The 12,610-nt window shown below is 39.1% G+C and overlaps 1 protein-coding gene across 4 annotated transcripts in view; it reads right to left on the bottom strand.

Annotated features, from left to right (window-relative positions):
- abca4a (ATP-binding cassette, sub-family A (ABC1), member 4a) overlaps positions 1-12,610 on the bottom strand; it is a 48,913-nt gene that overhangs the window by 21,622 nt on the left and 14,681 nt on the right. For all 4 annotated transcript variants that reach the window (XR_007035718.1, XM_047349526.1, XM_047349524.1 and 1 more), the window contains exons 9-16: positions 12,000-12,234; positions 11,160-11,299; positions 8,462-8,578; positions 6,688-6,885; positions 2,327-2,532; positions 2,063-2,239; positions 1,742-1,964; positions 1,069-1,290 (exon numbers count right to left, since the gene is read on the bottom strand). Coding sequence is in view for 3 of the 4 variants with exons in the window: in XM_047349526.1 (XP_047205482.1) it covers positions 1,069-1,290; positions 1,742-1,964; positions 2,063-2,239; positions 2,327-2,532; positions 6,688-6,885; positions 8,462-8,578; positions 11,160-11,299; positions 12,000-12,234 (1,518 nt within the window). In the remaining variant the exon portion in view is untranslated. The remainder of the gene's footprint in view (positions 1-1,068; positions 1,291-1,741; positions 1,965-2,062; positions 2,240-2,326; positions 2,533-6,687; positions 6,886-8,461; positions 8,579-11,159; positions 11,300-11,999; positions 12,235-12,610) is intronic.

The following is a 12,610-nucleotide window of genomic DNA, read 5'->3' as shown; positions in this document are numbered from 1 at the left end:
CATAGTTGTGTGAACTACGTTCCTAACTAAAATAAATACAAGTGCATAAGAACGTACAGTGCTGGGCCTTGCCAAAGTAGACATTACCCATGAACGTTTTCACATGTGGTCACATTACACAACCTTCAATGTATTTTACTAGTGTTTATTTGATGGACCAGCGCAAACGTTTACTTAATATTTTATAAATCAATATCTGAAATGCGCGACATATTTATATTCAGCCCCCATTTGTAGAATCAGCATTTGCTACATCTGGCTACAATAGAAGCCAGCAGGTTTAGGGTTATTGTTCTACAACAAGGTGACCATCTGCCCCAGTGTCAAGTCCCCTGCAGCCTAACAAGCTTTCTTTCAGGATAGCTCTTATTTTAGCTCCACCCACATTCCCATGATGGCTTATTGCTTTCTTCTGACAATGGCTTTATGTTCCTACTCATGTGGGTTTTGCAACTAATAGTTGTCCTACCAGTAGAGTCTCCCTTCTAAGCTGTGGATCTCTGCAGCTCCTCCAGAGTTACAGGAGATCTTGCTTGATTCTCTGATTAATACTCTCCTACTGACAGACATGTCTTGGTAGGTTTGCAGTTGTGGCACACTGTTTTCATTAGTGATGATACATCTCTGTGAGATATTCAAAGATTAACATTTTGTTTTACAACCAAACGCTGCTTCAAACCTTTCAACCACTTGCTCTGTCTGCTATATTCCTTGGTCTTCATAATATTCCCTAATATTCTCTAACAAACCTTGGATGCCTTCACAGAACAGATATATTTATACTGAGATAAAATTTCCCACAGGGGGACTCTGTTTTCTAAACAGATGTCTTCTGACGAATAATATTTTATTTAGGAGTATCAGAGTAAAGGAGTCTGAATACAAATGCAAAGTCACCCTTTTAAGATTTTGTGTTGGTCTATCACATAAAATCCCCTCAAATGTACACGGAGGTTTGTGGTTGCAACGTAACAAAATATGAAATGGTTTTAGCTGTGTGAATTCTTTCTCAATCTGATCTTATATTTAAAGACAAATATAAGCATGCTCTGAGTTAGAGGCACCCACTGCCATGATCTTCATATCTTTGGTGATGCGGTCCTGCCAGGCAAAGCAGAAGATGTGCGGCAAGTAAAGGGTGAAATAGATGATGCCACAGCAGGCTGCTGCCAGGTTGGCCTGGTTGAAGAAGACACTTAGGAGGAAGCACTGCATAATGGTGGCAGTGGTGAAGGAGAGCAGAAAGAGGAAAAGGATGACAGGGTTGCTGTAGTTCAGAACCCTCCCTCCCTGAAGACAGAAAAGAAAGACACAAGTTTCAGATACTATCATTTTATCAACATGTATATTTTGCTTTGGTGAGTCAAAATTACAACACAGCCACAAGTGTCCACAAGGGGCCACATAAGCCCAACGTACTACAATATAGAAGGTGCTGTTACTGCTCTCTTTTAACCATTTACAAGTCTTTTACTGCAGACCCTGCAGAACTCTGACATAATTCTCATGATGTCATGGTATTTGTCGCTCTTTCATTAATGATTTACCGAGAAAGTATCCATTCAGTGAGCTATTAATATCAGTTCAGCCGTTCAAGGAAAAGTGTGATAACTGATGGCAGAACAGTTTACTACTTGGCATTTACTGCCCGTCAAGAGTTGGAAACAGAAAGAGTGATCGATTAGCTGTTTAAGGTGAAAGACATGCAGGTAAGATAATACAGATATTAAGCTGATCCTACCATAATGATGGCCGTCAATAGAGCTGTGCTGGTACCCATCATGAAAAAGCTGTCAATAAACCAGGTGGACCAAATGACACCATTGGTGACCCCAAGGGTCTTCAGGGTCTCCTTCAAGCGGAGTTCCTTTTCCATAACTATGCTCTTAACTATCATAGACACAGAATAGACCCAGGCCAAAACCATAAAGATGGGGAAACAGCGGTTCAACGTCAGCATGAAGCTGGAGGAAAGAGGGGAGAAGAGTAAAAGAATGATAAGGAGGGCATACTTACTGACAGACGAAACCAGGAATGTGTCAACCAATACATTTCCACTTACAGGTCATCCACATAGCAGGGGTAGGGGAACTGCTGTAGGTAGACACCCAGAGGCCACTCTTTTCCTGTATGAGTCCTGATGATCCCATGCTCTATTATGTCCTGAAGGTAGGCAAAGCCACCCCAGATGTAGCGGAGGTCATCCATAGGATCAGCTCTGGGGCCTGGGTCCCAATACCTGAGAATAACACAGAGACACATTTAGCTCTATTAGCGCTTTAGCTTTTTATTTCATTGCAACGTTCTGCTGGAAGCTGCATCACACCTGTCTTTGACTTTATTGGTGCGCTCCACCATATCAATATCCATACGGATCTTGAACTTCACATGAGGCGGAACGCTGGAGGTCCAAGAGAACATGTTCGTGAAGACTAGACCTGCCCAGAACTTGCCTTCCTCCAGCAGGTCCAGGGCATGATGAGTGACAGCATCTTCATCAGGTAGAGGTATGAATTTATCAAGAATCAAACACTGTCAGAAAGTGAATGAATATGAGACAAACAAACATATATGTCAGGTGATGGACCAGAGTAAACTATGAGAATGGATAGAGTGGATTAAAATGTGGTCATCATTCTGTTACAGTGGTGAGGCCAAGATGTTTAGCATTAAGCGTCTCAGCATGCAAATATTTGCTTTTAATTATTTGAAGTTTTTAATGGAAATGTATACCATTCATTCTGTAGTTCAGTATAAAACAACAAGGCATTTTATTTACATTCAATTAAATTATTTTTGAGCTCGATTGAAAGACCATTTGCCGAAAACAATTAATATTTTAAGACCATGGTTCTTAAACTACAGGACAGATAACAATGGCATTACATGGGCTGCCATTATGAGCACTCTAAAGAAATGTTGGCATCAAGTATTTACAATAAATTAACTTTGATGATTTGTTTAACCACAATGGACTTTGTTTCAGACAAAAACTACTGTAAAGGAATTAAACTGGAGAACATTTGGAAAACCCCAGGTATGAACTCAAGCAGAAGACAGGGAATCAGTTGGTGGGGCCTACTTATACTCCATCTCATGTATCTGAACTTGGATCTGAAAAGGACATCTAACCCAATGTATCCATGTTCTAGATGCATATTGTAAAAAATGTGGGATTTTTCTATTGACGTGCTCAAGCCAACTAATTACTGTTAGGAATGTAAGATAACAGCAAGCTGATTTTCGAACTGTATAGCAACTGTTCACTAAAGGACGTTGTACAATACTTTGCGTGTGAAAAGTAATTAGATGGTATTGTCAGAAGTGCAAATAATGTCTAAACTGTTGTCCAAAAAAATTCCTTCCTTTTCAAAACTGCATACCCTGCAAAATGCTACTTTTTTTTTACAACAAAAAAAAAATTAGGAACCTCTTCTTTAAGGTGCTGGTCACACAAGCATAACCTTGAATAACCAATATCAAGGCTAAAAATGTAATAATTTTCAGACTAAAGGGTTTTGTTGTTTTGTCTGAAAAGAAATTGGGAAATGTCTGCCAGCTATTGCTTCAGCAATGCCTCCAGCAAGGCTGAAAAGACAAAAAGCTCACAAATACCAGTGCTGGCCCAAGGCTCCAAAGACCCCTCACACATTTGCAGAAGTGTTTGTCTCTTTCCTGAAAAGCATGTCCGATAAACCCATTCAACGAAAGCTCATGCAAATAAGGACGGCTGTGGTCCAAAAGGAATCCCTCCAAAACAGCTATTTACCACCAAGGCTACCGACAGCCCTCCTAAACCCAAAACACATACAAACACCTTTTGCTTTGCAAACAGCTATGCACCAAAAATAAAAGGTCTGGATGCACTTTAAAAAGTTCATACTTAGCATATTTAATAAATATTTTACATATAGAAGACAAACTCTTTGTTTATGGAATTATTCACTGACATGAACAGTGAAGCCCCACTGGGTGGTGTGATATGCATACATGCCACCAACGTTAGCCAGCTAACCATTAAGCTCAGGGTTATTGTTGCAGCTTTATAAAAGATAGTAGATGGAGTGACAGCTGTGTCTAATCGGCCTCTCGGCCTCTTCCACTCTTCCTGTCAAACTCAAGTGCTGTAAGCTTCAACTGGGACAAAAACAAAGTACACCAACAACCTACCCAGCCTTGTACCCAGGTACACCCCCTGTCCTCAACCCCTTCATTGCAACTTACTTTTCATTCTGATGAGCGTCTGCAGTAAAAGGGGCAGTTTACCCTTTTGTCTTAAATTCAACCCCTCCTCCAAATGTCAATGTCCTTAAAAGAAGTGGTATACAAGCTTTTCTTTTTGTTTTTTTAATTTCTACTCAATCACCATTAAACTAAAAAGAGTGGTCAGCTACTTTGTAGCTTTGGCTCATGACCACCTTGGTGGACTACCAAATGTCTGGACAAAGGGAACAAATTGCAGAGCCAAGAATCTCCTAAAAACGTCAGGAGTGGTGCTTAGTGCACAGTGCTTAGCTTCCAGGGGCATTCAGCTCAACAAATCCAGAGCTTGACTGGATCATCTTGTGAAGACACCTGCACCAGAGCCTGACATTTTAAGAGAAACAAAATAGCAATACAGTCCAAATTCTTACAATTTAAAGTCATACAAACGAATAGATAAAATCTTGAATAATAGTCCTAAAACTTTAGATTTATCTGGAAAATTGGAGACTGGCTGTCCGAATGTATTTTTGTCGTCACCAGGCCAAAATGTCTGATATTGTGAAACATTTAGGTTAAAGAAAGACTAATAAAAACATGTCAGAGACTGTCATGACATTTAGTTTAGTATAACTTTGAGTGAAAAGAGAGAGAAATTGGAAACCACAAAGAAGTTAATATACTGTTAAACATAATTATTATTAAAATAATATTAAGAAAAATGTTGATTACTGGAACTTTTAACAGCCATGGCTTTAAAGGAATTGAGATCTAACTGAGATGAGTAGGACCAAGAAGAAAACCACTGGAATGGTACTATACCAGCAAGCCCAACAAAAACAAATGTATGCAGAGGAAATGGTACCTATGAACGTTTCAAAACCCCATATCCAGGAAACTACTGGCTCAGTATTTTAATGTCTGCAAGAAAAATTTGCTATCATAAATAGATACAGATGAGGTTCAACAAAGATGTTACAGCAAGGTGGAACAGACAACAAGTTAGGAGGGATGTATAATTATCCTCACCATCCAAGAATAGGTATCAAGCCCCAAATGAGCAGCTCAACTGAGAAATAAGATCATGACTAAGCTGGAGGAGCTCTTTGGCAAGGCTAAGTACAAAATGCAAATAAAGTTGTAGTAGGTGTGAATGCAGCACTATGTATTATAGCCACTGGGTAATCCTTGAGATCCTGGGCTACAAAATACAGGTCACCTCTAACTAGGAGCAGAAGTGCCCCAGGAAAGAGACAGATAAACGCTACGTTCAAGAAAACATGGAAATAAACTAGCCAGATGTCAAAACAAGGATTAAAACATTCATTGTAAAGCTACTCTGAAACTAAGGGCAAGTTACACCAGTGGAGTAATTTCAGAAAATCAACACACATAATCTAACTTGAACAGCATGTTCTCTTGCTTTTCCCATTTTTAAGAGAGGCAAGTAGAAATGGACTTCAATGTCATGTCATATGTATAATCTAAAACTTCATGGACATTGTAAAAAAAACTTAAAGTATAAATTACATTTATTAGATTATTTTTAGCCTGCGATGGACTGGCGACCTGTCCAGGGTGTACCCTGCCTCCCACCCATAGATTGCTGGAGAGAGGCACCAGCTTCCCTGAAACCCACTATGGAAGAAGCGGCAGAAAATGACTGACTGACTGACATTATTTTGAGGAATTGTTAGCAGCGCCAAAAATTGTGAAAATCACTTCCTAATGTAGTTTATTTTTTTTTGTAAGTGAATAAATGTACCCAAATTAAAGGATAGAAAATTATGTTACTGTGATAAAGGACGACTTCATTTTAAGGGTTTCTTCCCACATTAAAAACATAAAGAAGCTGATCATTGTGTGCAGGTTGGACATGTATGCTGCAAATTACAAAAGCAATACATCACCTGGCAAAACAGTGAACACGTAAAATGATTAAATAAAGGCTTCTACAACAGGATATTATCATGAACAAATTACAAAATCCACAACCTTAAAAGAGCATATGCTGAAGGTTTGTTGTGGTTTTCATAGAATCCCGGCCTCACATTCAAAAAAGAACGTCCTCAGAAATGTATTTCTTGCATGGCAGGCCAAGAACGTCGAAATACAAGAAGCATTTTGAAAGAATGTTGAACAACAATCCTCCAACTAAAAGCAAAAGGAGTATTAGCTGTACACAAGCACTCTGATAAGCAGTAACACGTAGTTACTAATTCCCGACCATGCAAGATGCCTCACTTCTTCTGTTTGTATTTTTAACTATAAAACTATTAAATCTTAATTTAACATCTTTTCTTTTTTTGAAAATATTTTTTTACAGCTCCAGCAGTTGGAAAGTAACAGAGAGAATAATTTTGTGTCAAACACTTGAGCTATAATTTAGAAAGCCATTCAAATCCCTGAGACATAAATTATTGCTCTTTACAAAAGAAAGAAAATACAAAATGGGCTGCTGTCTTTTCCCAAAAGGCTACTCACATCCCCATACTGATTGAGCATCCGAATGACCCGGTCGGTGAGGTTGAAGATGTCTCGCCAGTCCAAGTTGGGCATGTCGTGATGCCACTCCTCTGGTGGGCCGTTGTGCAGGAAGTTGAGGATGTGTTTGGAGGAGAATGGCGCTTCTTCCAAATGCCTGTCAATAAAATCCATCACAGAGGGATTGCGGATAGTGTCCTGAAATGAAATTAAGTTGTGAGGTAAAATCAGGTTTACAAACATTGTATAAAGACACATTTAGATCAATTTACTTCTATTTGCACAATGCCACAGTCATGAAAAAAGGCTTTTGTAAGCTTTTCCTAGGTTAATTCACAACATTTGAATGGTGTGGAACATCCCAGGATATGACTTACAGAGGCCTAAAGGTGCCATGTTAATCTGCTCATACAATTACAGTATTATGGAAGTATAAACACCATGGAGGAAGGAGACATGTTGTGAGTCTCAGAAGGAACATATTTTGGTGTGAAATGTGCGTATCAGCACCAGAACAAAAGAGAAGCATCTTGTAAGGATGCTGGCTGAAGTTGGTTAGAGAGTGTCATCCTGACTGAAATGAGTCCTTTATGGACATGGGCTGAAAGGCCACTCAGCAAGGAAGAAGTCATTACTATAGGCAACATAAACAGACTGATTGCAGTTTGCAAACGCAATCGGGGACAGAAACGTAATTTTCTGAAGACATGTCCTTTGGTGTGATTAAATTAAAATTAAAGTGTTTGGTCATAATGACCACTGTTACATTTCGAGGAAAAATGGAGATGACTGCGAGACTGAAAACATCAGCCCAACTGTGAATTGTGGGGTTGGCCACTTCATGTTGTGTAGGTGTTTTGATTTAGTAGGAAAATAGATGACAACACGAGGAAAGAACATTATGTGGAAATATTGAAGAAACATCTCAAGACATCAGTCAGGAATTTAAAGTTCGGACACAAAGGGGTCTACCAAGTGGGCAATGACCCTAAACAAACAGCCAAATTAGTGACAAAGTGGCTTAAGGTCAACAGAGTCAGAGTTTAGGAGTGGTCATCACAAAGATTTCAGTCTCATAAAAACATTTGTGGACAATGCTGAAAAGATGTGGGCGGGCAAGGCGACCTACAAAACTGGCTCAGTTACATCAGTTCTGAGGAGGGGGCCAACATTATAAGCTTGAGAAAAGATTCTTAAAACATTCTATACTCAAGTCATACAGTTTAAAAGGCAGCTCCAGCACTGATTTTAAAGAAAGTTTAAAAAAGATCTTCCTCTTGTTATTCTGGAATATAGAACATTTTAATAACTTTGTAAATCCTAACTGACCTAAAACAGGAAACAATTGTGTCTGATTTATTATCAGACAGCGAGAAGAAAAGGTTATGTTTGTTTTTGCACAGTGTATGGAAATATCTGGTTTCAGCTGCAGAAAGACTGTGTTCCTCAGAAACCCGGCATAAAACTGAACGCTGGCCTAGTTTCACAATTTGAGAAATAAACTGCAAAGGGAAAGAGATGCAAGATTATATGAAGATAATTTTCCATAATCAAACAGGAAATGCCAACTAAATGTCAGGAAGAAGTTTGGGATAAAATAACTTAATTTATCAACTTATTCTAAGGGACAATTGTTGGGCATTGAATTTCAGCTCAATGGCAACATTGATAAAGATCATCATCATCATATGCATCTCCAATGTCACAAACAGTGGATCTGGTACAAGATAAGCTAGAAAGTTATTTATTCAGCCAAACTGCAATGTGGTCCCACCCGGATCATCTTGACTTGGACTCCATCTTGGAAAAAAGCCCAGATCTGAGGAGCCACTTCCTCCCAGGCCTTTCCCATAGTCCTCAGCCTCTCCAGTTCCTCAAACGTGGTGTTTGCCTGCAGTAGAGGAGAACGTGTGAACGTCCACAAATATAGAAAAACATGCAGGTTCCAGGAAACATTGGTAGGAGGGAAAATCACCTAACTAATCCAAAATTGTACTCAAAACTTGAACATTTAAAAACACACACAAAGCCACACACACCCTAATCTCCCATTGCATACCATTCCCACATCAAACTCTGCAAAAACAAGCTTTGCAAAGACAACACGCACATTCTCCCACAAGAATTCCCACCAGCCTTTACAGATAACCAGCGACAAACGCTTTTTAGTGCCAGATCGTCAAATATTTACTGCACGCTTATCATTCAAACCCTGGATGTGTACAGTGCTTTGTGTGGCGCACACCCAAGGTCGGCTACTTCAGCATTCAGTCATGTGCAGTGGGGGATAAAAGCACTCAAGAGTACACCCAATTAAACGCCTTCCTCTTGTGTGTGTCTGATTTTGGGTGACAAAGGGTACAATGGAGCCGGGGTGACAATGGAGGCAGTTGGTGACAACCGGCTGAATGCATTCAGTCTGTCCAGTGAATCCCAGTAAGGTTCCCACAACCGTGAGCTTCCTCATTCCATGGGACAGTCCAAACAGCAGGCGACAGAAGAAGAGAGGGGGACTGGGAGATTCCTCAAGCTGATTTTGTAAAATGGAGTAAGAGCTAAGACCTAGAGTGTTCTGGCTGTAAATTCACACATGATGATGGAGAAATATTTGAAGCTATAGAATTTAATTAGCCTTTAATCATGAAGAATTTATGCAAAAATCCTTGCTCAAAAATGTGATAACCTGCACTGGGTACATTGAGTGCAACAGGATATAGATAAGACCTAAATACCTCAATATTCTACGAGAGCAATCACATATGACAACAACATGCTTGTAAAACTCATTTGTTGACCAGCATTTCCTTAAAATACTCAAATGCAAAACAACAAAGAGCCGCCAGTCATTGTTTTCTCCTCCGTAAAGTAATGGATTAACCCAGAGGTTGTCACATTCTTAGTGCAATTAAGATTCCAGCTGAGGCTAGAGGAAAACAAAGAGGTCTAGAAAGGTTGGACAGGAACAAACATGAGGGCGTGTGTCCTTTTCTATGCATGCTCACACATCTTTAAGGAAAAGCCATGGTGGCATCGCGTAACTCTGGAGAAGCCACGGCGCCAACAGACTGCGCAGTACCCATCACAGCAAATCAGCTTGAGTTCTTACATTGCGACCAAGCCATCCATGACTGCTACCCCCCCCCCCCCCCCCACCCTAGCTGAAAGGCTTTCAAAAAACTTATCTACATCTAGATACAAAGGGCTGGACACGACATGGGGAAAGCTGATCCTTTTTTTGGGGGGGAATGCATTGTTCACTGCATCAGAGTAGCCAGCTCCATAGAAAAACAAAGATATGGATGTCACTGAGAGACTAAAAGGATCTCTGGGTGGCCTTCTGTTATACCATATTCATTTAGTTTTCTTTCTAGATATTGTGTTTACGTATTTGTTACTACCTATTTAAACCACTTTTCACCTAAAATACAATTGTGGCTTCTCAATCAGATCTTGCCAGGAGTCAGAGTTTCCCCCAAAGATTCTACCATGTATATGTTTTATACTTAGTTATTCATACTGTTGGACGTTTTTCCTCTTTGTTACAGTACAACCACAAACTTGAACATATTTTATTGGGATTGTATGACAGACCAAGGCAAAATACTGCACAATAAAATCGTTAAAGTATATAAAGTCTTTTGTATTCAGACTCCCTGAGTCAATACAGAATCTTGTTTTAAGTGTATTTCTCTACCAGCTTTGCACATCCAGACACTTTTTTACATTGTCTTTTGCAACATAGCTCAAGTTCTGTCAAATTGGATGTACGGTGTCTGTGAACGTCAAATTTCCAGTCCTGGCACAGATTCTCAATTGGATTTCAGTCTGCACTTTGACTAAGCCATTCTAACACGTGTATATGTTTTGATCTAACCCATTCAATTGTAGCTCTGGGTATGTGTTTAGTCTTCCTAAAAGGTGAACCTCTGCTCCAGCCTTTAGACGTCTGCGGTCTCTAACAGGTTTTCTTCCAGGACTACCCTGAATTTAGCAACTCTGACCAGTTTCTTCAGTTATGCTAAAGAAAAGCATCCCCATAGCATGATGCTGCCACCACCGTGTGTCACCATGGGGCTTGTGCGTTCATGGTGACGTGCATTGTTAGATTTTGGGTACACATTGTATTTTTGATCTCATTTGACCAGAGGACCTTCTTTCAGTTTTAAATTTTATTTGTAAACAAATATTAAACAAAGTATAATATCTCTTCCATTTCTCAAATATGTGATTTTTTGTGTTTATCTTTAATATAAAATTCCAACAAAATACATTGAGGTTTATGGTTAGAACTTTGCCAGCAGTGAAAATGTTGCAATGGTGTGAAAACTTTTGTCACCTACGTTTAAATAATGCAAAAAATAGAGAACAGTTAAAACAATGATGAAAATTATATATGCCTAAATATGTTTTAATGTCTAAAGAATACAAACAGAAATATTTTTTTAAAATCCACTTAGCGGCCATTTTCTTACATTCCTTATGATCTGCCTGACAGCTGGTGAGTCTGGAGCGTAGACAATCCGTCCCATCAGCATTGGCTTCACAGAGTTCCACACAATTCTTGTGGCAGGATTGGACTCCAGTTCTTTCATCAAATCATTGCAGAAAGGAGCTGGTACCAAAGGCCATCAGTTAATTGATCATCATTGCAGTATAAATTCATTTGTTAACTAATCAAAGAGATCATTGAAACAAGCATCGGGTAACCAAGAAAAAATAAGACTTTAAAAACTACAAATGAAAACTTTGGAGTCTTCTACAATCATGTGGTTTGAATTTTAATTTTTAAAATAAAAGCAACAGCTTATTTATTTGATTTGAAAAATTGGTAGCAAAAATGTCAGAAACACATCACTGAAAGGAGTCGATTTTACGTTCCGTGACATCCCTGCCCAGTTGGGTTTTTGTTTCTTGTTTTGTTTTTTTTCGTCTGTAAAGCCAGGAGTACAGCGTGGGACTTTCTTCTCTTTTCTCCTCCTGCATCAGATCAGTATACCACCACCTTTAACCAGACAGTTTTTATTTCAAGCAATTTGGTTGGTGCAAACGGTACTGGTCTTCAAGAATCTTACGCCATTTTTGCTTAATGCACAAAACCTCATTTAAATTTCATCAAAATTTGTCTTGTGCTGTGGGTCGTTATTTAGTTGGTAGTGCTGTTTTAGGACCAGATCTTCCTTTGCATAGAACTTGAAAAATAAACTGATGCCCAAACTCCAAACAGAAGTAAACAACTAAATAAATTTGCCCCCACGTCTCAGGAGTACCACCTGTGGTTTGATCTATGTTGTTAAAACAAGTGATGTACTCACTGGTGCTGTTGTCATATGTGTAGTCACTCTTGCCCCATCCGCTGCTGATACCCAGGAAGGCTTTGTAGTTATTGTCCTCATACCAGTTAAAGGAGGTGACTCTGGAGAAAGCTCCCTCTGTGTAGCCACATACCAGGCTGGAGGCAGCCGCCATCACCTCCCTGAAGGACAGATTTTTCTGGAATAGAGGAGTTATGACCTGGATGAACTCCCTGGAGCTGCTCTTGTGGAACAACTGGGAAGACACAAGAGAAGCCAGTGTAAAAACAGAGAAAATAGAAAGCTTCAGATCCAATGTCTATTCAAAATGTCGGGTTTATAGTTAAATAGAAATTCTGATGTGCATTTGAAATTAATTCATCTATTAAAAAAACATGCCTCCTATTACAAACAGTGCCAAACATATTTTACCTCTTACAGGTTTCTTCTATTTTTTTTTTCACAATTAAATGTTTTTAATAAAATTTTTAGATCAAACAAAGATAACCAGAGTAAATACAATACCGAGTTTTGAATTGATGATTTCATTTAAGAAAAAAAAGCTACTTGAGGCAACTTGACACACTGAATAAGAATTCCCCTAAAAACGTATAACTCTAGTGTTTCTGATT

Source organism: Girardinichthys multiradiatus, chromosome 21 (assembly GCF_021462225.1).
Source record: "Girardinichthys multiradiatus isolate DD_20200921_A chromosome 21, DD_fGirMul_XY1, whole genome shotgun sequence".
NCBI lineage: Eukaryota > Metazoa > Chordata > Actinopteri > Cyprinodontiformes > Goodeidae > Girardinichthys > Girardinichthys multiradiatus.
This window is presented reverse-complemented; position numbering and strand designations above follow the sequence as displayed.